Raw genomic sequence first — 27,953 nt, forward strand, 5'->3', positions numbered from 1 at the left:
GAAACATGTGGGGACCATGATCTGGGCAAGGGAGAGGTTGAATATGGTGGTGAATACTGGCACCAGGTCAGCAGAGGTCTTGGTGACCCACCCAGGTATGGCATCAGAACCAGCTGCTTTCCTGAAGTTCACCCTTTTCAACATCCCTCCAGACAGTGTTGTGCAAAAGCAGCAAAGACAGCAGATCCACAAGCTCACAAGGCATGCATCCCTTCCCCTGTGTGTGTGTGTGTGTGTGTGTGTGTGTGTGTGTGTCTCTCCGGGGCTAATCTCCCAAACCACTGGACTGATCAGCGCAACATTTCTTGTGAATGGTGATAGTAGGAAGTATTATTTTTCACATAATTCATACATTTCGAAATATTTAACTTTTTGAAACTATTTTTCTAACCAGTCTATGACTATGTCATGACTGGACAAAAATGGTTGCCTATTTCCCCACAGCTTCCTCATGTCCTGATGGCTGCACCCCATGACATTTCCCCCACAGCTTCCTCATGTCCTGATGGCTGCACCCCATGACTCACGACACAGCCCAGGCGAGGCAACCCAGCCAGTCTGGTGGAGATCTCCGCTCTGAGGAGCACACTTTCTTTTTTCCCCTTCCTAGAGTAAATCTAAGATTTGCTATAATTCACAAAAAAAGTGAGAACCATTTGGACAGTATTATTATTTGTTTTTACTATCCTTCATAGTCCTTCATTGATGAACTGCCACTGATCGATCCGAACTCAATCAAAAGTTTCAACCAATCAGCGTTGTTGTATTTGGAGCTGGCAGGCGAAAAGGAAGCGAGTGTGCGCGAGACTGGGCAACTGCGTCGACCAGTCAAGTCGTTATAGAGAAATTGGTTGTCTATCGAATCATGTGACACCAGGGGTCGCTGCTGTAATCCGCGGCAAATTCATACATTACAGTTGTTCAAATGAGAGGAGACGACAGCAGCAAGTCACGTGTAAAGGACTGTGCTTGATGCCCGACGGCTGTACAGTCGGGTCATATCATCACATGGGTGATCATGAAAAGGATTCTCTCAGGGCCAGGCTCTCAGCCCGCGGCCACACATTTTCAAAACAGCGACCGCTGGCGCCACTTAATTTGACAGGTCACTGATTTCAGTGCAACACCGCTGCTTGTGCTGCTGTCACGAGCCCAGTTCAGGCAAAAGCGGAGAGGAGGACTGGTGAATTACAATTGAATTGACATCAATTATTGACAACCTGGTTATTTACCAACATTCTTTTAACCAGCCGTCAACGATAACTGGAATGTGAATAGAATATCGCTGTATGGAAATCGATACATTTGACTGGCTGGTTAACGTACAGCGTCAAGTGGGTGATATGTACCAACAGCATTCTGAATGATATTGCTAGCCCAGCTAGAAAGCTAGCTGTTTAGCTAGCCCTGGCCGTGCGTGACTCTCTCACCAAGAAGATAAGTTGTGTCATTTTTTCGGGGCTTTATTTTTATTGCCCACCGGGCGGATCATCTGACCGAGTTGTCCTGTGAATCATCCGATCCCCGCGGCGATCGACCCCCCGGTTTGACGTCCGACAAGCGTTGCTCCAGTCCAGGTATACTGTCGCTGTCCCGCGGCCAGCAGAAACACGGAGGAACGGAAGGATTGAATGAAATAGCTCCGCTGTAGCTTTTAGCTCTTAGCTCCCCTACTGCTTGCTAGCGGATCCGCCGAACAGCTGTAATCTGGCAGATATAGATAGATATAGATAGATGCTAGCGAAGTTAGCATTCACACTGAACGTGTTATAGTAGCTAATTATAAAGTTGTATAGCAAACGGCCGGGGCTGCTAAGTGGTTAGCCTTACGACTTAATTAGCAAGGCTGAAGGCTGCTAGATTTAAACTAATCCTTCATTCATATTCCGTAGTACGACCGACGGCTGTGTCGCTTGCCGACAAGAGTGGGTCTACTACTACGGTACGCTTCCGCTTGTAGATGTGTTCTTTTCGGCAGGCGACACCGTGGTGCTATGGCTTAATAATAAGCCCGTGTGTTGGTGGTTGACTAGCTTTGGTTCAGAGCGTTAGCGAGTTCTCTCTGACGCTCTGCCAGGCGCGCTGCTATTCTCATAGACCAAAAATTCCACTACCGTGCGAGGTCTCCAACTTTAGTAAAAACAAACAAAACTATTTCGCTATTCACTGAAACAAATGCAGTTTTGTGTTTTTGAAAGTCTATTCTACAGGGTGGGAAGCATCCCAGGACCCCACCTTCTCTGTATAATACACATTTTGAGCAGAAAATAAAATATGTCCGCCAGACGGAAATTATTGTATTTACTGCACTGCGCCCTCTACAGATCTTGTCTATGGTATATTTATATTGACTAGATCTGTAGAGGGCGCAGTGGAGTAAATAGCATCATTTCCATCTGGCAGACATATTTATTTTATGCCCAAAAGGTGTATTATACAGAGAAGGTGAGGTCCTGGGAGGCTTCCCGCCCTGGAGAATAGACTTTGAACAACACAAAATTCCTTTTGTTTCGGTGAGCAGCGAAAAGGTCGTCTTTATTTATTTTTTACTAAGTTGGAGACCTCGCACGGTAGAGGAATTTTCGGTCTATGAGAATAGCAGCGCGCCTGGCAGGGCGTCAGAGAGAACTCGCTAACGCTCTGGACCAGAGCCAGTGGTTGACGTTAGCTGTGGCTTCTTCCAGTTTGTACAAACCTGAACCAACATCAATTCATTGTGTATTATGTGTTGTTGTGGGGGTTAAAGGCCGGAGGAGAGTGAGGACAGAAAGCTGCGAAAATGCCGGCTGTGTCGAAGGGAGATGGAATGCGCGGATTAGCGGTGTTCATTTCGGACATAAGAAACTGTAAGTAACCATTGATTTTATACTATGTATTTCTACACGACACAGGCCGTTTATTTCTTGCCCCTGACGTTGATCTCGATTCTGCTCCTCTTGTTAAGCTAAAGAAAATATCACCTGGGGTCATTTTTTTTGCTGGTGCCCGTTTGCTACACACTGTAGCGTCCCTCAGTGGGTCGTGTTTTCGTGTGGTGGTGTCTAGTTGACCACTTCAGTGACTAAACCAGTAACGTGCCAGTTAAGCCACGGATTACTATCCGTTTCTTCTGCTGACTGTAGTAAGAAGTAACGGATAGTAAAGCGTGGCCTTCTGTTTTCCTAGATTATACTCTTATCAGGCTGTCGCATATATTGGTGGCACTAAGGTCGTGATCTTGAGTAACAACGCTACACCTTAGCTACAAGATAGGTGTCCAGGTACCTTGAGTTCATCTAAAAAAAACACACACACAAAAGAGGAGTAGCATACAGTGTATGTGTTATAAACTGTTGAACTGTCCGTTTTTATAAAGTACATCTATTCTCTGATGTACAGCAGAGCTCATAGTTGACAAAGGTACTGTACCATACATTAATTACGTTGACCATACCAACACAGCCTCATCAAACACCTATAGTCGGGGAGGAAATAATGAAACCACTGTCTACTATGTTATCTGACTTTGCCACATGCATAACCCCACTTCATAGTAACCCTAAGGACACAGGACAATCGTGCACTGTAATTTGACACTGTGGATCATCTATTCTACACCATCAATGTCCCATCACCTACTCACTACACTACAGCTTCTAATTTAAACCGTTTCAGCCTTGGACCAGCCTGTCTTGTCAGCCCTGACAGTGCCCATCTTACTGCTGGGAGTTTTGCACCTGTCTTGTTTGTAATTTTCACAAAAATAGCTGTTATACACTGCCTTAATTGCAGACCCAGGTTTAAATTGTTGGATAGGCCTAGACGTTTCCACAAGTGCCAAGAAATTAAATGGGTTGACTTGATTGTGATCATTATCCCAGTTTGTATATACCTAGTTATATGTGCAAGCAGCAATGTCCTTGCAACACAAAAGTACAGATATTGGGCCACTGACTGTGGTTTATAATCTTACATGTTAAATCTGCAGTGCAGTCAGAAGAACCATAGTTAAATTATTTAGTTCCACAGCCAGTGTTCATTGATCAGTTCTAGGATTGTTGATTTGATTGTGATAGTCTTACTGCTACTGACTCAACTGAGGTCGATTAGTGGCTAATTAGTGGTCATTGTTGACGACACTGATGTAGCCTACACTATGGTGCTCATTCAGGGCTACTAGATTGTGCCCGAAGATTGTGCCCGAAGCCCTAGATAGATACATTTGACCAACTTAGAACTTACCTATCCACTCTTTCTGGAACATTCTATTGTATCTGTCCCTTCGTTTTCTTGCCATATGCAAGCTGTTCTGCAGCTCACTAGACACAACAACACTTTCCCAAGACAACCATTTCCCTGCTACTTACTTACATTATCTTAGCCCTGTGTTTCTTTCTGTTCCCCTTTCTCACGGCTAAACCCAGCTCACTTTGCTATCCTTATGTTCACTCGTCATTCGCTTTTAAACTTTACTCTTTTCCCCTCATAATAAATCTGTGCCTTTTCATGACCATTTCAATAATATACTTGTGGTCATGACTTCAATTTTGTTTGTCAATTTCAAGTTCAAGTCTTCATCATCTGAATCTGTGTTATGTACTTATAAAACGGGAATGTGTGAAACATTAACCCCCAATTTATTAATTAGATTAAATGCGGTCATCATATCCTCCATTTCACACTCTGGAGTAGTAAAAATGGCCATGCTGACCGTGCCTTGCTTCTCTTCCTCCTTCCCAGGTAAGAGCAAGGAAGCTGAGATCAAAAGGATTAATAAGGAGCTAGCCAACATTCGCTCCAAGTTCAAGGGGGACAAGGCGCTTGATGGCTACAGCAAGAAGAAATATGTCTGCAAACTGCTTTTCATTTTCTTGCTCGGCCATGACATTGACTTTGGACACATGGAAGCTGTCAACCTGCTCAGCTCCAACAAGTACACAGAGAAACAGATAGTAAGTCTTCTACTGTGTGTGTGTGTGTGTGTGTGTGTGTGTGTGTGTGTGTGTGTGTGTGTGTGTGTGTGTGTGTGTGTGTGTGTGTGTGTGTGTGTGTGTGTGTGTGTGTGTGTGTGAGAGTGTGAGTGTGAGTGAGTGAAACTTCCACTCTTTATCCCTCTCACGATTGTCCAAAACCTGTGATCATTCTGTGGCTGCCCTTTGAATAGTATACCACAAGATCTGCTCATGCAATTTCACCTAACCTAATTCAAGGGTCACAACTGTCTGTGTTGACAGAACTAGAGATCATTGACCTGGGTGTCCTGATATTTTGCTTGGAAGCACCCACCCTTCTAGAACTAGTTCTACGATGTATTGCTGTATATTATAGTATGAAATTGAGGTCAGGCATATAAAGGTGATTTTGATCAAAGGTTGACCTTATTGTGCAGCTCAGCACATTGTGCTAACCCATTCCAGCCTTAAGCTGTTTTGGTATAATGGCAGAATATGAGTCTTCCATTCTCCCTCTCACATAGGAAGAAATGTATTGTACACTCTGAATGTTGTTCACTTGCTATTTGCAATAGAGTCAATTCTGCCAGTTGTGCCATGTAAAATTCTGGATAAACCATGGAAATATTACAATCAACAGAATCTCAGTTGATGTATTATGTTATTGGTGCCTGGTATGAAGGCAAAGCAACAGCCAGCACCAATGCTGTGTTTGGCATTTTCCATTGTTCAATTGTCCATTATTCTTGTGCCACCAAACCCCAAAGACCCCCAGGGCAGGCTGTGTGAAACGTCATAGAGCAGACCAGTGTCCAGTTCTTAGAGGGCTTAATCAAACATGGTACTACCACAGGCCTTGTCACTGAAGATTATTGCATAACATAAAATCATGAGGATTTGAGGAATGAACTACAGATTAGTTCAAAGCCTAATGTTTTTTCCTCCCCTTCTAATTATTATTTTGAGTAATAGTACAGATCACCTGAAATGGTCTCATTCCCATGATTTAAGAAACAACTTTTTAGTTGGGAAAAGGGAACTCAGCAAATCTATTAAACTTGAGCTTGGTAACATAACAGGTTGTTATACTGAATCTCAGGACTATGGACATAAGGAACAATAATTATTACAGAGCAAAACCGAAACACTTTGTCATATACGATTTATTTAAGAGTAAACCCACAATGTTTTCATTACTAAACAAAGGGTTATCCCTAATTATATATTCTGGAGTTGTATGACACGTTTTAGCCTACCTCTTTTCATTGTTGGCTCTGGCTTTAGAGTAAAATGCTGACCTGAGATTATTGATCATTTCAGTATTTCTTTATACGCTTATATAGCGAGGTGAGCAAACAAAAACCCAGTTAACCCACATGAAAGAGTTTGATAAAGTTGAGTGTGCTGTATTTGAAAGTAGAACATGCACCTAATGCCTAGTGTGCACTACAGGACTTTTGTCCCAGGAGTATCTAACAAGAAGAGAGGTTGGAAATGTGGCAGCAGAATGACTGTCTTTTTAACGTAAACGTAGCGTCAGGCATTTATCATAACGGGGATGAAGAATAAAATGTGGAACAAGATCGCAGTTTGTGCTGAATATAAACGTCTTCATAGCTCGTGTGCTACCTGGCACACTGTGTTGCCGTGGCAACTTGATACAACTCGAGCTGTTGAAAAAGTCTTGTGAATATCCTGTGATCTGCAACCTGACTATGATTCTCTGTCCTTCGTAAATGGCTTGCTGTGCGACCTCAACGATTTTTAAAAGACGATCATTAGACAGTCGTTCGTTAGATGTGCAGGGTTGGACAGTATTTTAAAAGTGTGCACTTGGCATTAGCTGCTGTGGCTACTCTGTTTCCATTCTGTAGCTGCCAGACAGTTTGTGACAAGAAGAGAGGAAATGTTGAGGATGCAGAACAGTGATGTGTCAGGAGTTCAAAAACCAAGTGGTTGGAGCACAGACCGCCCAGGCCGCCACACCAGCTGAGGACACACAATTCAATCATGTCTGATTCCCACAACTACCATTTACTATTCATTTAACCACTTGAACCCTATTGTCCCTTATCTGGGTATGCCATAATAATAGGTGGACATTCCACGGTAATGGCAGCTCTATAAGCTCACAATGCGCCACATTTGTAGTGTAGAACAAATGAGGTGGCCAAGTATATACCCCTATGGGTCAACAAAGTATATAGGGTTTAAGTTGTTAATTAATCTTGGTTGCTTGTTTTTGCAGGAAATGCACTTAAGACTTCTGGTGATTAGTATTTTTGTTCCCTACCTATGTGGAATGCACTTATTGTAAGTCGCTTTGGATAAAAGCGTCTGCTAAATGACTGTAATAATGTAATGTAATGTTAATGACAGTAAAAATGTACCTAAAATGGACCGGGTCCATCTAGGTCAATTTTCACACTCTTGAGTTAAATTAAGTGAGGATTTTGCTGTGATAATTACTCGGTCAGATATGACACTGTCTTTTTTTCACACCCACCATGTCACTCTGGTACTGTGTGATTTTGAGCACGGCTGTTTCAAATAAAGCGTTTTTCTTTTTTAAAACAATATATTTATTGGCATTTTCAATTATATAACATAACAACAATATGGCTCTCTTTTTTGCCTTTTTTTTATTGCAGGTGAAATACAGGTTTTAGGCGTTGCCGTTAATGGGGCGACGTGTCCGTAGCCAAGAATAGCCGTTCTGCAATCTCAGAATGTGTCATGGATGCGACACTTTGTGAGCTTGCAGATCTGCTATTTTCGGCACGCGACACACACAGCATATATTTAGGCGTGTCCACCACCAAAACCATTCACACACTTTAAGAGCATCACTGTGCTCTCAGGTTTTATACAAAAGTAGTCCGAATATTGTTTTGTAAAAAAGGAAAAGAAACGATAATGACATTGTTTGCTCAGGAAAAGAAAATTAATTTCTAGTTTGGTCTTAAAAAGGCACCAATTTAGAGAGATTGACCACTGCATTTCAAGCATGGGGAGTGGTTGTTGTAATCATCAATACTAATAATAAACGTTAAATTCGCAATCATTTGGGCCTCTTTAGCACTAAAAGCTACCACTGCTACTACAAATATTACTATTACTACTATATTGGATTTTTGTTAACCATATGGGCTAAGGCTAGGAAAACTAAGATACTTTTTGCTGTCTTAAACTCTCCTTGCTGTAGTATTTCTACCTAAAACTTGGTGCAGCATTTTATTTTGAGAGCCAGCTCCGCAGTCCGCACTGACTGTGGAGATGTAGTTGACTATTTCTCAACTCCAGGCACTTGAGTTTGGAAGTATCTTGCTCTAGCTTCCTTCAGGGGACTTGGATGGGCAGGGAAGTGGCAGCATGAAAGGGGCATTAACTTAGTTTTTTCCTATTTTCATTCCAGGCATCACTTAACAAGGCATTCAAACCAAGCCGCTGTTTACTTCACTGCTTGCTTTTCAAACACTAGACCATACCCGGTCGGCGCAGCGCATCCGTGGGGCAGTTCGTCCCATAGCTGGGCAGCCCCGTAACCATGGCGACAGTGTTTGACACAAAAACGCTAATAAGAAGCTGAGATTTGATGAAATTGAAAAACGGGCTTCACAGTTGCGTTCAGATGGTAATGGTCAATGGCTGTGTGCAAAATCAGAGCAATTGGTCCAGCCAGTGAGGAGAACCCGGTATCTTCACTCACGTACCACTACAGAGGTTACTAGAATTATTACTAGAATTATAGTAGGATAGTAGGATTATAGTAGGATATAAAGCTCCACGTTTCATGTTTATCAAGGTTCTCAGAGCAGTACTGTCAGTGAAAGCTGGGTGGTTTGTTTTTACTGTGGTTCCTTCACTGTTTGCGTGATCAGAGGTGAAATGGCAGGCCGCTTGTTGCTCTGTCCAGCTGTCTGACTCAGCACACGGCAAACACTGAAGACCAGCACTGTCAAACGCCAACACACTCTAATTCACTCTCTCTCTCTCTCTTGCTCCATCTCTCCCTGTCCTCTTGTTCACATTCACATTCCCCATTTCCTCCTGCCCCCCCACTTTCATTCTCTCTGTCCACTCTGCATGACCTCACATTGCCTCATCTGTTTGTCTAACTCGTTCATCCTTTTCCTCTTCCTGTTGGTCAACCCCTCCCCTTTCTTGTCATATTCTCTTGCTCTCTCATCCATCTTGTTTTGGGCTTTATTTTGCTTCACCTGTTTATGCCCAATTTCCTGTCTATTCTGTCTTCTTCTTCTTCGTCAACTTTGCTTTCTGGGGGATATTTCTTATCTCCTTGCTTCCATGACCTCTCCACCTATTATACGACCAACAAACTCCTGCCCCCTCGCTCTTTCATCTATCTCCATGCCTTCCTCCTCCTCCATTTCTCTGTCACTTGCTTCCCTCTGCCCTCTCTCTCTCTCTCGATCATGCTCTCCCCCCCAGGGCTACCTGTTCATCTCTGTGCTGGTCAACAGCAACAGTGAGCTGATCCGTCTCATCAACAACGCCATCAAGAATGACCTGTCCAGCCGTAATCCCACCTTCATGTGCCTGGCCCTGCACTGCATTGCCAACGTGGGCAGCCGCGAGATGGCCGAGGCCTTCGCCGGAGAGATACCCCGCATCCTGGTCGCCGGGTAAGGCACAGGGTACATAGGTCCTTGGGGCACGATGGCGATGCGGTGAAGGCATTTTGATGTCTTCGCTTTCACATTCACATACCTTACAGGACCTTCACAAGCATTCAGCAAAGTTTAAGTCCATTCAAACGAAATAGGCTAGTTTGACTTTTTAATGCTTAACTAATACTAATGCAGTACCCATTGTCAGAGTTCACAGGCACACTCACATAGATTGTGTTCATTTATAGATGCACAATCATACAATGGTGTCGCTCACCAAAAATAACATCTCTACGAGCTTGTAGATGGGCTATTTTCAGCGAGTGGCACCGGTGTATGACGATGTATAAATCAGCCTTTTGTCCCTGTAAAAAGGGCTGTTTGACGCTTGTGTAGCCGGCTCATGTGTATGAATGTACTGGCCCACAGTGACACCATGGACAGTGTGAAACAGTCCGCCGCCCTGTGTCTGCTGAGGTTGTACAAGACCTCCCCTGACCTGGTGCTGATGGGCGAGTGGACATCCCGCGTGGTGCACCTCCTCAACGACCAGCACATGGTGAGACCAAGGCCCTGCAATGATTTCCTCAGTTATGTTGTTCCTCTTTAAACCACCTGGGGTCCTCAGTAGCCTTGTGGCTAAAGGCAGAGTCACTGATGCTGCCTGATGCTAATGATGGCTCTGTTGGAGTGTTGGTGTAGTGTGGCTCATAAGACTGCCATGGACAAAGCCTTATGACTGAGAGTTATGAGACAACTGGAGAGAAGTTGTAGCTCAGACTTTTCTGACTTTCAGATGAGGGGGCAAAGACAGTGAGTGAGCCATAAAATAATAATACAAAATGTTGGGCTTTGACATGTTATTATTATTAAGATAATTAGGTCAACCAACAGCATGTCGATTCAACAACTGACCAGTTAACCAGCTATTTTGCTATCCTGTGAGGAACACTCTTCTCTCTGTGTTTTAACCTGGACCCTTTTATCGTCTCTCTCTTGCTTTGTTTTTCTGTGTCTTTGTTGTTGTTCTCTCCAGGGCGTAGTGACAGCAGCCATCTCTCTCATCACGTGTCTCAGCCAGAAGAACCCAGACGAGTTCAAGACCTGCGTGTCCCTGGCTGTGTCCCGGTTAAGCAGGGTGGGTGGCCTTGTGTGTGTTTTTGCGTGTGTTGAAATTAACCACTTTCAATCTGGCGTCCCTATTTTGAGAATGTCAATATAGGCAAACATTTTCAGAAAATGGGGGCTTAAAGGGGCTTAAACCCCTAGGCTGATTTTGTGGTTTGAGTTTGTTATCCAATTCAGGTTAAAAACTACTGATTTAAAAACTTGCCAGGCTAGTATGCAATGCAGTTGCAGCTAATGCAGTTAATAATGGGTGTGTTTGATGAAGGTGTGCCAGTGTGCATTGTCAATGCACATTGAAATACATACATCTAACACACCCTTTATTAATTTTATTAAGTGCAGCTGTGTTGCTTACCTCACAGTGTACTATAAAGTCAGCATTATGCAGCCTGCCATGTTTTTACCATGCTGTAATCTTTTTTCTGAACTGGAAAACAAACTACAAAATCAGCCTTGGGTTTCATCCCGTAAGTGGTTAAAGTTGGTGTTTATATTCGATGTTCTACTCTGGATATTATTATGCAAACATATTGGACTTTTGGAGGAAGAAACAATATATATTCATAGATCTTGGACTATTAAATGCGGACAAAGAAAGAGGATTTAAACCACAACAGGTGATACGTGGACAGGGACTTAAAATTGTACTACTCTGGAGTCAAGTCTTTGATCCGCAACGATATGTCATACTCCAAGAGACGTCATTTGAATTGAGGAGAAATGGGCGACATCTCTCCCCAGAAGAATCCAGGTAATTCCTCCGTTCACTCAGAGGATGACAATACTCTCCCCTCTTCCTCAGATCGTGTCGTCAGCCTCCACTGACCTACAGGACTACACCTACTACTTTGTCCCGGCGCCGTGGCTGTCCTGCAAGCTGCTTCGTCTGCTGCAGTGCTACCCACCGCCGGAGGATGGCGCCGTCAAGGGCCGCCTGGTGGAGTGTCTGGAGACCATCCTCAACAAGGCCCAGGAGCCACCCAAGTCCAAGAAGGTGCAGCACTCCAACGCAAAGAACGCCATCCTGTTTGAGGCCATCTCGCTCATCATCCACTATGACAGGTGGGGCCTGCTCAGCAAAACATGTGTTCACTCAACGTTTTATATCCATTCACTCATTGTAATGAGAGTCTAGAATCAGACTGATGCTCTTAAGCCAGCGAGTGCCGAAGGACGTAAATGTTATGGATTCCAGGTTTAATGCATTTGACCCATACATTTATAAACAGACAAAATGGGAGGAATTATGTTTATATACGTGTCTTAAACGTTCTTTTTTCTCCCCCTGTCCGTCACTGGTCCTCAGTGAGCCTAACCTCCTGGTGCGGGCCTGTAATCAGCTGGGCCAGTTCCTGCAGCATCGGGAGACCAACCTGCGCTACTTGGCCCTGGAGAGCATGTGCACGTTGGCCAGCTCCGAGTTCTCCCATGAGGCTGTCAAGACGCACATCGAGACCGTTATCAATGCCCTCAAGGTTGCTCCTGTCCCATCTCTGAACACACACACACACACACACACACACACACACACACACACACACACACACACACACACACACACACACCCCTAGAGTATGTTTTGGAATTGTTATGTCTTGATTGTATCATATTTTGTCTAAACTTTCTTAGTTGCACAATTCAATTATGTATTTCCATTTCTTTGATAAAAATCAGACTTACAGTAGATAAAAATACAGGTTGAAGGGGAAGCAGTAGAGAGATAGACAATTGGTTTAGAATGATTTCCTTTATACTGTTGAAAGACACCATGATGAATAGATATTAATTTAATTTATTGAACTATATTTGTCTTTTGAGAATCTGATTGACCAGACATATTTTAAAGGGGATTTGCTCTAACATGATGAATAATAATAATAATGCAGGCTGTGGATTTGTTAGATGTTTTTTTGTTTAATTCATACAAAGCCTCAGTAAGGCTTTAGGGCAGGCCAAGCTATTTTCTTTTCTTTCTTTCACCATCTCACAGTGAGTTGTACAATATATTGATTAAATGTCAGCATGATGCCACGACATTCAGACTTTTAGGTTTCATAGTATGGAGGATAATTATGTGTTATTACGTGTGATTGATTTAATTCTATTATTATTAAAGAACGAATCTGTTTGATTCATGTATTCTTCATTGATATTTGTCATATTTAAATGTGGTATGGAATAATCATAATGTAGTCATCTGTGAGAGTATATGTCATACGGGTCTCTCTCTCTCTACAGACTGAGAGGGATGTGAGTGTGCGTCAGAGAGCAGCTGACCTGCTCTATGCCATGTGTGACCGTAGCAACGCCAAGCAGATCGTCGCCGAGATGCTCAGCTACCTGGAGACTGCCGACTACTCCATCAGAGAGGAGATGGTGTGTTTGTGTGGTGTGCACACCGCTGAAACCTGATAGTGAATTCAAATACGTCTTTCCACCGAGTCTTTCACTTGTGCACGTGGGTGGCACTTTTGACTGGAAGATTTCACCCGCCTTGTGGAAAACGTTGAAATCTATCTTTCTTTGACAAGAAAGCAGCAGAATATAAGGACGTAGACAAAATGCCACAGAAAACTGACAAATATTCCACTTTGGATATTATTATTAATAGATTAATAATCTAGATTATTAATAGATTAGAACATTTCCTTTGTGCCAAATCACCAGAAAAGAGTGTCCATGTCTAAGCAACGCCCCATGTCTCCTCTTCCTTATTGCCGTTGTACAGGTGCTGAAGGTGGCCATCCTGGCAGAGAAGTACGCCGTGGATTACTCATGGTACGTCGACACCATCCTCAACCTGATCCGCATCGCCGGCGACTATGTCAGCGAGGAAGTTTGGTATCGTGTCATCCAGATAGTCATCAACCGTGACGACGTGCAGGGCTACGCCGCCAAGACCGTCTTTGAGGTACGACGGATGGACAGATGGCAGCGGGACAATGTGTAAAAACCGTGTGGGGGGGGGTGTAATAACTAGGAAAAGTTTATGTACGTGGTGATGGTTACTGGTCAGAAAGGCCATTATAAAAAACTTCTTTGTTTTATAGTGGCTGAGTTGAGATCTATGACTGATTGTTTAACTTGGCACCACGCCTCTGTTCCAGGCCTTGCAGGCCCCTGCCTGTCATGAGAACATGGTGAAGGTCGGAGGCTACATCCTCGGAGAGTTTGGCAACCTTATCGCTGGCGACCCGCGCTCTAGGTATGTCAGAACCTCCCCGTCACAGGTTGAAAATCGGAAGACCGTTGTACTGTTATTAACATTTTTATTATCTATTAACCTTCCTCTTCCATTTTCTCCTTATGCCCACGCCCGTGCTTCCTTTCTGCGTATCTCTGCCCTTCTCTCCTCCAGCCCCCTGGTCCAGTTCAACCTGCTCCATTCTAAGTTCCACCTGTGTTCGGTGCCCACGCGGGCCCTGCTGCTCTCTGCCTACATCAAGTTCATCAACCTGTTCCCTGAGACGAAGGCCACCATCCAGGAGGTGCTGCGCTCCGACAGCCAGATCCGCAACTCGGACGTGGAGCTGCAGCAGCGCGCCGTCGAGTACCTCAAGCTCTCTTCCATCGCCAGCACTGACGTCCTGGTTAGTTCGGCCTGGCTAAAGGACAGTCAACCAACAATCAATCTTATGCCTGATTTATACTTGGTTGCACGCACTGACTGTGACTCGTTTTGGGCTTATAGATTTGCTATTTTCAGCATAAATCAGGCTTTACAGTAACTCGAGACTCCTGTGCTCAAAGCAAGAACATCACTAAGATGTTATATCGATATCGTGATGAGACTAGAGTTGGACTTTTGGATAGCAGAATATCGTGAAATGGCATTAAGTGTTTTCTTCTTGTTTTTTTGCACTATTTTATACCTTTAAATAATGTAAAAAAGAAGGAAAAAAAGCTGATCTACAACCTCAGAGATGTGATGCGCTATGATCTTGTAGATTTTATATTTTTGTATTTCTTTCATATAAAAAAAGATGGCATCACAATATGATAAGCATCAAAATATCGACGTTAAGGTATTTGGTCAAAAAGTATTGTCATATTTGATTTTGCCTTATCGCTATGCGTCAATAATACTGTCTCTGTGTGTCCGCAGGCCACAGTCCTGGAGGAGATGCCACCCTTCCCAGAGAGAGAGTCCTCCATCCTGGCCAAGTTAAAGAAGAAGAAGGGACCCGGTGCCGTGTCGGTGCCGGAGCTGGAGGAGGGCAAGAGAGAGGGAGGAGAGCTGAACGGAGGAGGTGACAGGGGGCCAGACTCGTCAGCCATGGGCGGCGCCTCAAATGCTGTAAGTTGAGAAATGATGTGTGCCTATTTGACCCCATTTGCAAAAAAGGTGATTATGTAATAATTGTGACAGGCCTACTTGCATGCGATTTATTCATGTCACATTTACACCCTGGCTATTGCGGATCATCATCTCCTGTGGGGCGATGGACCCTGCACATTGTCCCCAGACACGATGGAGATCAGCTTTTAATGTATTAGCAGATATGTTGTTCTAAATTATATTCAAGTGTTGAGGTTGGAGACTGATATTTGAATAACAACCTTATCTAGAGTGAAAATAATTCCACAATATTTTAGCATAAGAGTAATGGGTTTTGCATAACATTACTACACTGAGTTTGTCAAGTAATTTTACACCTTGTGTAGTGATTGATGTACACACACCTCCTCGCTCATTCAGTCCTGTGTTTTCCAGTCCACTCCCTCCCCATCGGCCGACCTGCTAGGCCTTCGCTCCTCCGCTCCCATCGGCTCGGCGGCGCCCAGTGCCGGCAGCCTATTAGTGGACGTCTTCTCCGAGGCGGGTCCCGCCGCCCCCTCCGCCGGTGTGAACGATGACGGCTTCCTAAGGTGAAAGTTCACGCCACCACGAGAGAGCTGGGTTTAGAATAAAGTAGTGTGTGTTTGTGCAGCAACTGAGCTGCGAGATAATGTTGCCGAGATGCCAGAGGGAATGTCAAAGGAATTGATGTTCATTTTCACTTATATCTAAGTGAGCCTTATAGCAGTGGTTCCCAAACTTTTTAGCTAGAGTCCCAAAAGAGAGATTTTGTCTCTCCGGGACCCAAACTAGTGAAAATCACCGATCTACAAGCTCACAACGTGTTGAGATGCAACGCAGTGTGAGCTCGTAGATCTGCTATTTTCACTAGTTTGGGTTTGGTTCCTACACATATTTTTTTATGGAATTTCTCTTCCTTTTTTTTATTTAAAAAAAGAGATATTTACCCATGACCCATAAAAATGTGTCCGTGACCCACAAATGGGTCCCGACCCAGTGTTTGGGAAACAGTGCCTTATAGGGTACTTAACATAGTTCTGTGATGGATTAAGGATTAAGCTCCTCGTTTTGTACTCTTTGTGTGTTTTCATTTCCTTCCTAAAAGTACCATGTAAAATAGCTGCTGATGTGTTTAAGGACCTCTGTTTGTGAGACACGCTGGTCGTCTGTCTGTCGTTGTCTCTTGGCTGTCGGTCTCTTCTGCGTGTTTGTGTAATCTGTGTCTGTTCTCTTTATCTTGCTATGTATGTGACTGTCTTTCTCTCTTGCCTTGTTTTTTTTTTTGTCTCTCCTTCCCTTCACTTCCCTGTCTATGTGTGTGTGTGTGTGTGTGTGTGTGTGTGTGTGCGTGCGTGCGTGCGTGCGTGCGTGCAATTACATCTGTGTGTCTGCGTGCATGTGTGTCCTCTTTGCATTTGGCTCGACTGTGTGTGTGTGCGCGCGTGTGTCTGCCCGTCCATCTCTTGTCCTCCGTTGTGATTGGACACTGGCAGAGAACTGGAACAGCCCACCGAGACCTCTGACTCCCTATTGGTCGAGGGTCCTGGTGACTCGGAGTAAGGGCCCAGTAGTAGTCTACAGCGTCACCCAGAAAACTACAAACATGGCTGGCGTAGTCCAAACACACATCCATATAGTTTTCCTCAGCCTTTTAAAGATACTTCCATAGTTTGTATTACTCTATTGTTGTCATCATGACTTGTCTTGTGGGTAGTAGTAGCCTCATGGTGTTGTACGTATTTACTTAAAAGTCTGTTCCAACTATATCTACTATACTTGAAATAGCCACAAAATACTCATTTTATTTTGTTTTTTGTTAAATGCTTTAAATGTTGTACAAAATAATACGTGACTTTTCTGATGCTTTACTAAAACCATCTTGCATTCTCCTTCTTCCCCCTCCTCTTGCTCTCTCACTGCTTTGGCCTCCTTCTTAACTCACTCCATCACACCGGTTCAATCACTTGTGCTTTTTATTTCATTTACCGCTTTACCCCCCAACCCCCCCCCCCCCCCCTCGTTACAAATCCTCTTATTTCTTTTCTTCTGGGGCTTTCGTTTCCTCCCCTCTTTTGCTGGTCCCACTCTCTCCATCCCTCCATCCATCCTTCCATCCATCCATCTTATTGTCTGATCTCTCAGCTCTGCTCCCCCTTCTGCGGCTTCTGAAGATCCCGCCCCTCCTCTGCCCGAGGCTGACGAGCTTCTGAACAAGTAAGGCCCCCCCCTCTCTCTCTCTCTCTCTCCCTCTTACCCCCGGCTCAGTGGTGCCACCTCTCCTTTGGGTTTCTCTAATGTCTTCAGCTAACAGTAAGATCTCTAACTGCGCACCACACATTCTGGTTTGTCCTCTCATAACGGTTATCTGTTTCAAACGTTGCCATTACAGTTTAACACCAGGCTTTTTTTTTGTCATTGCACTCCATAGATCACAAAAACTGCAATTTTTAATGGTTTTCTGCATAACACGTCCGCATGGTAGTTCTGTTGGCCTCTTGTAAGTTCTTCGTTTGGGTCCTGCTGTCACCCATTAGGTTTGTGTGCAAGAACAACGGTGTGCTGTTTGAGAACCAACTGCTGCAGATCGGGATCAAGTCTGAGTACCGTCAGAACCTGGGTGAGTCAGAGCAATGTGGAGGATGAAGTCAGATTCACACTTCCACGCAAGTTGGAAATAATGTCATTTTCGTCAACGACATGGTTGTGTGACAAATAAGAAATGAAGCCAGAATAGAAAAATGTTATTGCCATTAATAAAATACAAGACCAGAGTCTCTGCTGTGTGCATTAATTAGCCTTGGGCCTGTGAGTCATACCTCTGTAATGTTCTAATTTTGCCTGTGTGTGTGCACATATGTCACTCAGGGAGGATGTACCTTTTCTACGGGAACAAAACATCAGTGCAGTTCGCCGGCTTCACAACAACAGTTAGCTGCCCTGGAGATCTGCAGTCTGATATCCTTTACAGTGAAGGAGTGATGCATCAAAAATAGCAAATCTACGAGCTCTGAGCTTGCAGGTTGGCTATTTTAGACGTGCAACATTTTCATACGATAAGATATAAATCAGGCTTTAGTCGGTGACTAGGCCAATGCCACACCAAAGGATTTTAGATTCCCAGACACATTTTGAAGATCATAAAGAAATCGCTCATCCTTAGGGTTATAAGACGGTTGTTGTTTAATATGAGATAGGCAGAGACTCTTGTGATCCAGTCTCTCTAGTCTGGGACTCCTTCGAGAATATCAAATTGGTTGTGTTGTCGAAGACAGGGGGGAGATTATATTATTGGAGACTAAATTGGTTTAAAAAAGGTGCGTTAGAATTAACGTACCTTAGTTTTGTGCCATGTGTGGTAGTGTTGTTGCGTAATGTTTAAGCAGCCTGCAGCTGGAGTGTGTCTCAGTGTTCCTTGACTGCCGAGATCCACAGCTCAACGTGCAGACCAAGCCAGTGGAGCCTCTAGTAGAGGGAGGTGCACAGGTGCAGCAGGTCCTCAACATTGAATGTATCAATGACTTTTCTGAAGCTCCGCTACTCAACATCAAGTTCAGGTACGCACACACCGACACGCAGCTATGCACATTCCTACAGTGTGACGGTGAGACGGGCAGCCACATATCCAAGCTTAAACCACAATTGTACACCCATCAATTACACCCACAAATACATTGCTACTAACACTAACTAACCACTGCATTTAGAAAATTGATAGAGGTGGCAAGTGTTTTCATCTGGATGTCCGCCGATGTTTTGCAGAATGACTGGCCTTTAATCATAAAAAGAAAGTGATTTGCGGGAATAAGCATTAATGCTCATCTCTACTCTCTTTGTCACGGAACAAAAACGTCTAGGCATGTGCATGACTAACCAAAATAATTTTTAATTGTTAAAAACAGTCAATCGATTTGGCAGAAGTGCATGTAAAGTCATGCAAAATGTAATTGCGTAAACAAAAAGAAAAGTGTGTATTGAACCATGGATTGCGTACGGCACGGTTCTATATTAACTCATTCAGTGCCTGACTTATTTCTGGCAGTTTGGCTCTGAGTGCCAGAGCCAAAAATACATTGTAAAAAAAAAAGTGCTTAGGAAGCGAGATACAGCCTTTTTCAGTAAGATGTTAAACAAGAAGTGAATGGAGAAGCAAATCTTCAAATCATGATATCTTGGGTTCTGAACATAAAAAAAAAAAAACGTCATTGGCACCCTGGGCTTATACAAACGTGACGTCGGCGACGTCAATGGCACTGAATGAGTTAAACCGAGAACCGTTGCATCTCTAATGTCAATGCATGTCATTGTCTTTTCACTCCTTTGGCCATATATTGTACACAAACACAGACCATAGATATCTACTATACTATGAGCATTTTAAACCATGGCCCTAAACCTACAAGATTTTGCATTTTAAACCATGACCCTAAACCTACAGTATATACCACCTGGCACTGAATTCCATCACACAGACACTTTGATACCGTATACACACCCCGGTTTCTGTTCAGTTTTGATCTACTATGTATGCATGTTATATGTACACAAACCATGTGCATTGTGCAGATACACAGACCATCCGCCCTACAGTGTTATCCCAAGTTCATGTTTTGTCTGTGCCGTGGTGTGTGTGTTTATGTTTCTGTGGTGCAGATATGGAGGTGCTCTGCAGAATCTCACCCTCAAGCTGCCAGTAACCATCAACAAGTTCTTCCAGCCCACTGAGATGGCCTCAAATGACTTCTTTCAGCGCTGGAAACAGCTCAGCCAGTACGTCTGTGTTTGCCAGAACCTAGTTGAAAATGGCCATTTGAAGTACATTTTTACAAACAAATACATTTAATCATTCCTTTGTATTTTCGGACACAAATTCAACCTGTTTTGATGGCGTTTAATTCCCTTACTAAAGTCGGCTCCCTTCTCTTGTCAGGCCCCAGCAAGAAGCACAAAAGATCTTTAAGGCCAACCATGGCATGGACACAGAAGTACTTAAGGCTAAGGTACACAGTCATGTTGACCACTTTCTAAATATTGATTGTACTTCTCCACTCCCTCCTCTCAGGTGTCAAGCGTTTTTTTCAGCCACATCCACTCTGACTCTCTTTCTATTTAGATACTCATATAAAATATTACGTTTTGACTACTTAATGTTGTAATTCGACATCCATTTAGTGCATAAGATAATCCATAATGCTGCTCCTCCGCCGTTAAGAGTGTTGTTCAGCTCCAACACTTTGATTACCTGTCTAACTCCGGATATGTGCAGCCTATGTGTTGTTTTGATGGATGTTAGGTTATGTAGGTGGGTATGATCGGTTATTGGGCTAGTTGTATTGCTGATTGAGTGATAGGTTTTTGTTTCTGTTCACCTGCCCAGGGACTACAGATGCAAATTATCTCATAGCTACGTAAATCTGGTACAAAGTACATTTTCCCTTTGCTTGAGATACATTTTGTTTGTACGTGGTGCCTTATACAAACTAATAAATGGAATGAAATGAAATCTCTCCCTTCATATTGAGGTGATGCCACCCATCCAATTACTGTGTGCTTGTGTGTGTAGTTGTTGGGTCTGGGATGTGCCCTGCTGGAAAACGTGGATCCTAACCCAGAGAACTATGTGTGCGCCGGCGTCATTCAGACCAAGGGTCAGCAGGTGGGCTGCCTGCTCAGACTGGAGCCCAACGCACAGGCCCAGGTAAGGACATAGCACATTCTTCTGTCCTTGTTTAACCATGCTGCTGTCAGGGCTTATCTCACTGCTGTCTTCGTCTATCTATGTGCTGCTGAAACCCAAGCCTGGTGTCGTGGTAAGTGTCTCACCTCTCTCTTGTGTGGTCTGTCTGTCTGTCTGTCTGTCTGTCTGTCTGTCTGTCTGTCTGTCTATGCTTGCTTGTCTAGCTACAAAGTCATGTCTTAAGTACCGTACTTGCTGTTTTAGGGCCCCTACCCCCCTTCCTCTACCAGACGTATTGTACAAAGGACATTCAAACTCTGTCTTTCTGGCAGTTTATTTTGTCTAACTAAATGTTGCCTTGATGCTCAAAGCACAAGAAGTGTGGCCACGTTTTCTGATAAGAAGCTCAGTATTAACTGTGTTCTAAGGAAAGCCATTTTGTTCCAGTTAGCCAGGGAAGCTGATGTTAGTCTTGATTCTGTTGATGGAGCAAAGCAAGAGCCACTGCTGTCACAGCAGAATCAATACCAACACAGCATGAGGAACATTTTGGGTTTTTCCCCTGTGTGTATCTTAATGGGATACACCAGAACATAAAATTGATTATTAGGATAAATATGGTTCAGAAAATAAACAAACTAGCTGTCAGAAAATGGATGCCATACCAACACATTTAAAACAAAATTATACTTTGGTAGAGGTTTGGCTTTTGTAGACATCTTGTCATGATGCAACTCCAAATATTGGTGAGATTGGCTATAGTTGCTCCATTTATTAGAAATTGACATTCACAAATAGTCAGAAATAGTCTCTGCAATCTCTGTAACTTACATTACACAGTGAAACAGGTCTCAAATGTATTATTTTAGCACATAAACAAAGGGACACAGCAGACTCTGCCAATATGTAATTTTAAAAACCCAGTAAGGCATGCGAAATACTTTTAAAAAATGAATTGCCCAAGCAATACAGTTTTATCTGACAACGTTGTCAGCGGTCTGTCTGATACAATGGCCTAGTTAAAAGAGTAGTTCACCCAAGAAATTACTTATTTTCTATCAATTACACACCCCATGAAGCCTTGATTTCATGGAGTCATAATTTGTTGATGGGGTCATCTGTCAATTAGAGACTCACAGCCGCAATGAGGTCAGGATTATATTACATAAAAATGTATAGATTAATAAGTAAAATTGCTATATTTTTTAACTGTTCAAAGGAGTTGAATATGTTTTTTAATACTGCACTTTTAATTAGAAGCCTTGTTTGTGCCTGTAAACGGCCATTCACACTGAGCACTATAACTATAACAATATAGTTTAAAAATCGTTCTAAGTCAAGTGGATGGCAGAGTTCACACCAACTATAAATAAAATACAATGGTGAACGATATTGTTATAGTGCTCAGTGTGAATGGCGCTTAAGAGTGCATGAATAAATCCACTAGTGAGCTTTAGATGTGAAAGGCACCTTAATTTAACTCTTGAGTTTAATATATATATACTGTATATATATATATTTGGGGATGTTTAGTTGGATGCAAGAGTCATGACAGTACTTTTCAAGGATTTTAGCTTGGCACAAGCTGGTAGAATGTTTTTCTTGTTCTTACATTTTAGGAGAGTGCCGTAGTATTTTTTTCTCTTTTTAAAGCTGTTGGCTTTACTATTTGATCCATAGATCCAGTCTGGATCTTCTTCCTAATTCAAAAAATAAAACCAATGGGAAGCTGACTTTTTTATTTAATTAAAATACTGTGCCCGGTTTTGTAATCTTACGTATATTGGCAGAATCTACTTTGTTTGTGTTCCTTGTTCTAAAAGAGTGATTTTGAGACCTGTTTCACTGTGCAATGGAAGTAATTTTTTTAATATCAGTTTCTCATCCATGGAGCTACTACTGAAGATATCTCACCACTATTTTGACATCTAACAAAGTGTAATTTTGCTTTAATTGAAGGTGTTTCCTTTAATGAAGGGAGTCTTACTGACAAGGTGTACAGTCAGACCAGGTTCCATGTGAATGTGTGAAACCTTTGGTAACAGATACTGCTAGTCTAAATAGAGGCAACATATCCATGCTGTCCTATCTAGACATTTAAATCAGCTCACACTATTAACTATGATTGATTGATTGATGAGGATGATGAGCATTTTCAAGGTCAAACAGATTTGACATGACTTCATGATTGAATATGCTGATATGGTAAAACATCAGTATGAACACTGAATGCCAATTACACAACTATTTCCACTGCAGTCTTGTTTTCAGGATGTCAGTGCCCTCCAAACTGGCATGTCTCTCTTGCTCTATCTCTGTATATTCCATGTCAATGATGAGTTCTCATCAGTGATGTGACTGAAGTCAATCTAGGAACCCATTCTGTAAAAAGAAAAGGAAAACTTTTTTCTTTGTTTTTGCCCCAAAGGCACAACCAAATTTGTATACAGGAACTCTGGTTTGGCCCCTCCCCTTTTCAGTCAACTTCCTTCCGGGTGCTTCTGTGTTCGTTCCTACTAACAACGTTACATGTTTAAGGCAGTAGTGCTGACAGATTCTGGTAGCAGAATCTGTTTTGAGAGATTAGATTATAGGCCTGCTATCTGTTTGTAGTGTGAACACACTCAAATTAATGTCTATGGAGAATGCCATTTTGTGACTCCTTTTCCTCCTTTTGTAAGTGTTTCTCGGTTTGTATTGAACTATTTTTTTGGACGAAAATAGAAAATACACCGATTTCTGTTTTTAATGTATTTCTTTTTGTCGCTTAGAGAGAGTCAGTGTTGGCAGATGAAAAGTAAGAAAGCTGACAGGGAGACAAACGTTAGGAAAGCTGCGAGCGACACTGACTGTGTGAAAGCTAACAGGCAGACAGACTGTAGGCAAGCTGAGAGGAAGAAAGATTTAGGGAATCTGAGAGACATAGAGATGGACGGTAGGGAAGCTGAGAGGGGATACAGGTTGTAGGAAACCTGAGAGAGAAACGGACGGTAGGGAAGCTGAGAGAGAAACGGGCGGTAGGGAAGCTGAGAAAGACAGACAGTAGGGAAGCTGAGAGAGAGACAGAAGGTAGGGAAACAGAGAGACAGACAGTACGGAAGCTGAGTGGGACGTGGACAGTGGGGAAGCTGATGTCATGTACTGTAGTTACAGTACATCATTGGTTGGCTGGTTGGTGTAACAATGAAGTGGCCAATCTCAGAGCAATCATCCTTACAGGTTATGGGATGTAGTCTAACCTCGTTTGGCCTGACAAATTAGCCAATTGCAGAACAATCGGCCCTCCAGGCTATGGCATAAAAAAAGCTTGAACAATGAAATGAACGGGAAAGAATCTATTTCACTTATACAGTCCATCGAAATCTGTTTGATTATATTTTAGGCGACAAATAGGCCATGCAGTTGCTCAAGCTTGATTCATTTCACATCTACAAAGGCTAGTTTAAAAGATAAACAATGTCCTCTCCCTGTGTGTCTACCTGTCCTTCAGATGTACCGTCTGACACTGCGCTGCAGTAAGGACACGGTCTCCAAGCGTCTCTGTGAGCTGCTGGCAGAACAGTTCTAAAGGCGGGGGTCCAGAATCCTTTCACCACCACCCCAACTCCCCCCACTCCCCAAGCACCCAGACCATCGTGCTCTGTATCCCCCTGCCGATGAAACTACAGGACCAGCGTTTCAAAACCTCCACGATCCTCTTCGCCCGGACCAATCCCAACCTCCCTGTCCCCTTGTCCCTCTCTCCTCCAACAAAGAATCTATGAGTAAAAAAAAAGAGGTGTAACCTACATAAGGGAAAAAGCAGCTGTCGCTAGCCGCGGCAGCCATATTAATGTCATTATTATTGTCACAAATTATGATTCCAGTTCTACTATAATTCCTGTTTATTATCATGAGCGCTATGATTCTTGTTTTTATCGGTGTTTACCTGTGTATGTGGCGTGTATGGCTGTGTATGTGTGTGTGTGTATGTGTATGAACGTGTGCGTGCGCATGTGCTCCCAGAGTCGTGGCGTTGTGTTCCGTTCCGCTCCGTCCTGCCTATCCAAACCCTGAGTTGCTCCTGTAGTTGTGATGACAGCTGGCACGCGTGTCTGTGTCTGCGTGCGTGCGTGCAAACACACCCACGCTCACACACACACTTGGGGTAAGGTGGTATATCGGGGATATTTTTTAGTTTATTTTTATTTTCATTTTATTTTCTTTCTTCCTTTTTTACATAATTTCAAATGGTAGACCATTCCTTGAAGGCAAACGGGAGAACTTACTCTGCACACACACATGTTCACATACATGGTCTCATTCAGTCGCACACGTTTGGGCTTTACATGCTGGACTATGGTGGTGGGCGGGGTATCAACGCAGAATTACACTAATGAAATCCGACATCTGAGGTCTCAAACTACACAATTTTACCCCCTGCCTAGTATCCACGTTATTGCGGAGCTACTCCTAGAAAATCCCAAAGCCCCCCCCCCCCCCCACACATACCCAGTCTCCGCCCCCTTTACTCAATAATTCCAGTGGAAATGGCCAGTGCACTTTAGGAGGCTTCCGGAGACTTCCATAATCCCGGCACACACATTTTACCATCACCCCCCCCCCACTACACCATACACAGTACTTTATATAGAAACTATAATGATTCCATTTGTGTTTATTAAATATTATGAAATCGTTAATTGAGTAGCCTTCTTTTATTATTTTTTTTGATTAACTTGTGTTTTTTTGTGTTTTATTTTTTCATAGTGGTCTTATTGATGTGTTATTGATGTGTTTGTATGTTGTCTTGCTTTCTGGGTTCATCCCTGGCGAGCATGTTTGTGGCAGGTGGCATAGAGAGAATTTGGATAGGAGGCATGGGGGTGGAGAGAAAGAGAGGGAGTTGGTGAGAGTTAAAGCGCAGTAGCAGGGTAGCTGTCCAGGTTTACAGTGTTAAAACATATAGATGAAGCCGGCGCGTTCCTCTGAGCTCACAAAGATGTCTTAGAGCCGTCCCAAGCGTGACCCTAACGATCAGACCCAAGCGAGTCATAACGAAATGACATTCGACCACACCTTTGGCAGTCATTTTTCTGGGGGCCGTTATGGGGTCTTAAGGACCTCAACTCGATCTCTTGACTGCCCGTGGCGGGTCATATCCTAAGAAAGCATAGATTGCACTCCTTGGCGGTGGCCAAGCTGAGAGGGACGAGAGCCGACCTCGACTGACTTGCACATGAAGAGTGCAGCTGCCGAGGCAATGGCGGTCATGCTTTCACATTTCTTTTGGCTCATCCTTAATATTTCGAGAGGAGAGTCTGACAGAACAATCGCTACCATAGAATAACATTTCTCAGATCTGTGCGTTGACTACGCACTTAAAAATATATATATATTGGGAGAAGATTGCGATTCATGGAAAAAGAGTCTCAATCCTTTCAAATGCTGACACCTTTCCATAGGTGTGTACCCTATGGCACTTATTTGTGTGTGCATTCACATTTCAGGTTTAAGACTGATCTCAGCTTTATCCTTCCTCACATGCATATACACACATGCACACACACTCATGTGAGGGGAGAGAGCAGGCTGACCAATATGACAGCCAACTGTCAGTTGCAACTACAGGGGATTGTCGTTAAAGGGTGGGCATTGTATGCATGTGTGTGTGGGTGCGTGTGTGTGCAGGTGTGCAAGGTTCGATGTAACCACAGAGAAAAAAAAATGGAAAAGCTAATGACATTTATGATACATGGTCATATTAGTTCAACAGGTATCACGTCCTGTGTTATGTGCACAGGACACTGATCATTGTAGTGGAAACAAATGTAGTCATTGTCATTGTGTGTGCGGGCGTGTGTGTGTGTGTGCGTCTATGCAGTATCCGCTAGCTAAAGCAGCCCCGTGTATCGGTGTTAAAAGAAAAAAACCTGTCAAATACCTGTGTTAGATTTAAGATTTACTCTGTACTGAATAATGTGAAAGTAAAACTATGCCATATACTCTACACAGTGCTCACTGTCTCATTCTTGAGTGAGTGAGTGAGTGAGTGAGAGAGAGAGAATGAATGAGAAAAATGAGAAGGATTCATTGCACACAGCCGTAGGCTTTTATTAAAGAGACTGGGCCAAACAGAACCACTGATTCATGAAGGAACATGATGTCATTTCATCAGCTGGGGACAGGATACACGATACAGAGGAAGTTATGATGGAGCTGACATAAACAAATGAAATGATCTAACTAGGTTACGATGTTTTTGACTAGGTTTTAATGTATATGAATCAGAATCAGCTTTATTGTCACATCACAGGTTTACAGAAGTAAAAAAGTGTAATGTAAACATGGATGTGTATGGGGGTGTGCACAATGAATCCAGAATATATGTAGTGTATGCAAATACAAATGTAAGGCGTAGGTGCAACGATGTAAAGACATCTGAAATATAGGATTAATATATCTCTATGTGCATAATGTAGCCTGTATAAAAACTGCTTCTTGGTTAATAATTGTCATAACCAGTGTGCATTGGGAATACTCAGCCTCTATAGGTCAACCTCTGAAGACCTACAGTACTCTCCTCGATTGGTTCTTCCTGCCTGGAATTCTCCACCATCCAATCCATATCAAGGCAAACTAGGCCATCTACTGCAGCGCTGACAGAAATCTGCAACCACAAGAAATCGGATGCAAGCAAGTAAATAGACAGAAACGCTTATGGTTGGTTGGTGTCATTTTAGATGGGTTCTTGTGTCATTCATGCAATAAAAGGTGCGTCCGTTTCATGGGGGGGTTCTGCAATGATGCGGCTGCATGCGCTGCAGTGCAGATATCATGGTTACCTCTCACAAACACGCACACGCACACACGCACGCACACTTAGCAAAGAGGCCATCCCAGCCCGTTTAATGACGCATAGCGTTTGCAATAATACGGAATGAACACAGGATTATTGTTAAAGCATGAAACACAAACACTTGGCTCATGGGATATACTACATGTCTTTTGCGCAAGTAGGCTACGCCTAAATAAATGCTTTTCTGGTGAGTGGACATGGCAGCTGCATCATGCGTGTTTGCAAATACCCCTCCCCTCTGTAACAATAGTGTGTCGGGAGGGTGGGGGGGCTGTTGAATCAAAAGGTACGATTCATCACAATAAAACGCCGAGGTCCTCTCCGGCTGAACTGATGACGTGGGGACAAATAGAGCGTGTACACACCATGTCGGAGGCTGGGTGTTACCCCAAAATCGGTGACCCGCGGAATTATACGACGCCAGAGGGCGCTGCTTTCATTTCCGGCTATT

The 27,953-nt window shown here is 43.3% G+C and overlaps 1 protein-coding gene across 4 annotated transcripts; it reads left to right on the forward strand.

Moving 5' to 3' along the window:
• Positions 1-1,143: 1,143 nt before the first annotated feature.
• ap2a1 (adaptor related protein complex 2 subunit alpha 1) lies at positions 1,144-26,653 on the forward strand. 4 transcript variants are annotated; one of them, XM_084071927.1, is made up of 23 exons: positions 1,144-1,577; positions 1,893-1,942; positions 2,747-2,846; positions 4,720-4,931; positions 9,384-9,577; positions 9,992-10,121; positions 10,599-10,700; positions 11,493-11,752; positions 11,997-12,165; positions 12,929-13,066; positions 13,419-13,601; positions 13,798-13,895; positions 14,049-14,280; positions 14,796-14,987; positions 15,405-15,559; positions 17,133-17,204; positions 17,525-17,607; positions 17,856-17,945; positions 18,421-18,544; positions 19,641-19,757; positions 19,918-19,987; positions 20,551-20,685; positions 24,155-26,653. In XM_084071927.1, the coding sequence occupies exons 3-23, from the start codon at positions 2,780-2,782 to the stop codon at positions 24,230-24,232; spliced, it is 2,901 nt and encodes a 966-aa protein (XP_083928053.1). In that variant the 5' UTR covers positions 1,144-1,577; positions 1,893-1,942; positions 2,747-2,779; the 3' UTR covers positions 24,233-26,653. The 4 variants fall into 4 exon arrangements, with proteins under 4 accessions (XP_083928053.1, XP_083928055.1, XP_083928052.1 ...); XM_084071929.1 differs by lacking the exon at positions 1,893-1,942 and adding an exon at positions 16,478-16,546; XM_084071926.1 differs by lacking the exon at positions 1,893-1,942.
• Positions 26,654-27,953: the final 1,300 nt, after the last annotated feature.

The sequence above is a fragment of the Gymnoscopelus microlampas genome (assembly GCF_963454915.1).
Source record: "Gymnoscopelus microlampas genome assembly, chromosome: 11".
Taxonomy (NCBI): domain Eukaryota; kingdom Metazoa; phylum Chordata; class Actinopteri; order Myctophiformes; family Myctophidae; genus Gymnoscopelus; species Gymnoscopelus microlampas.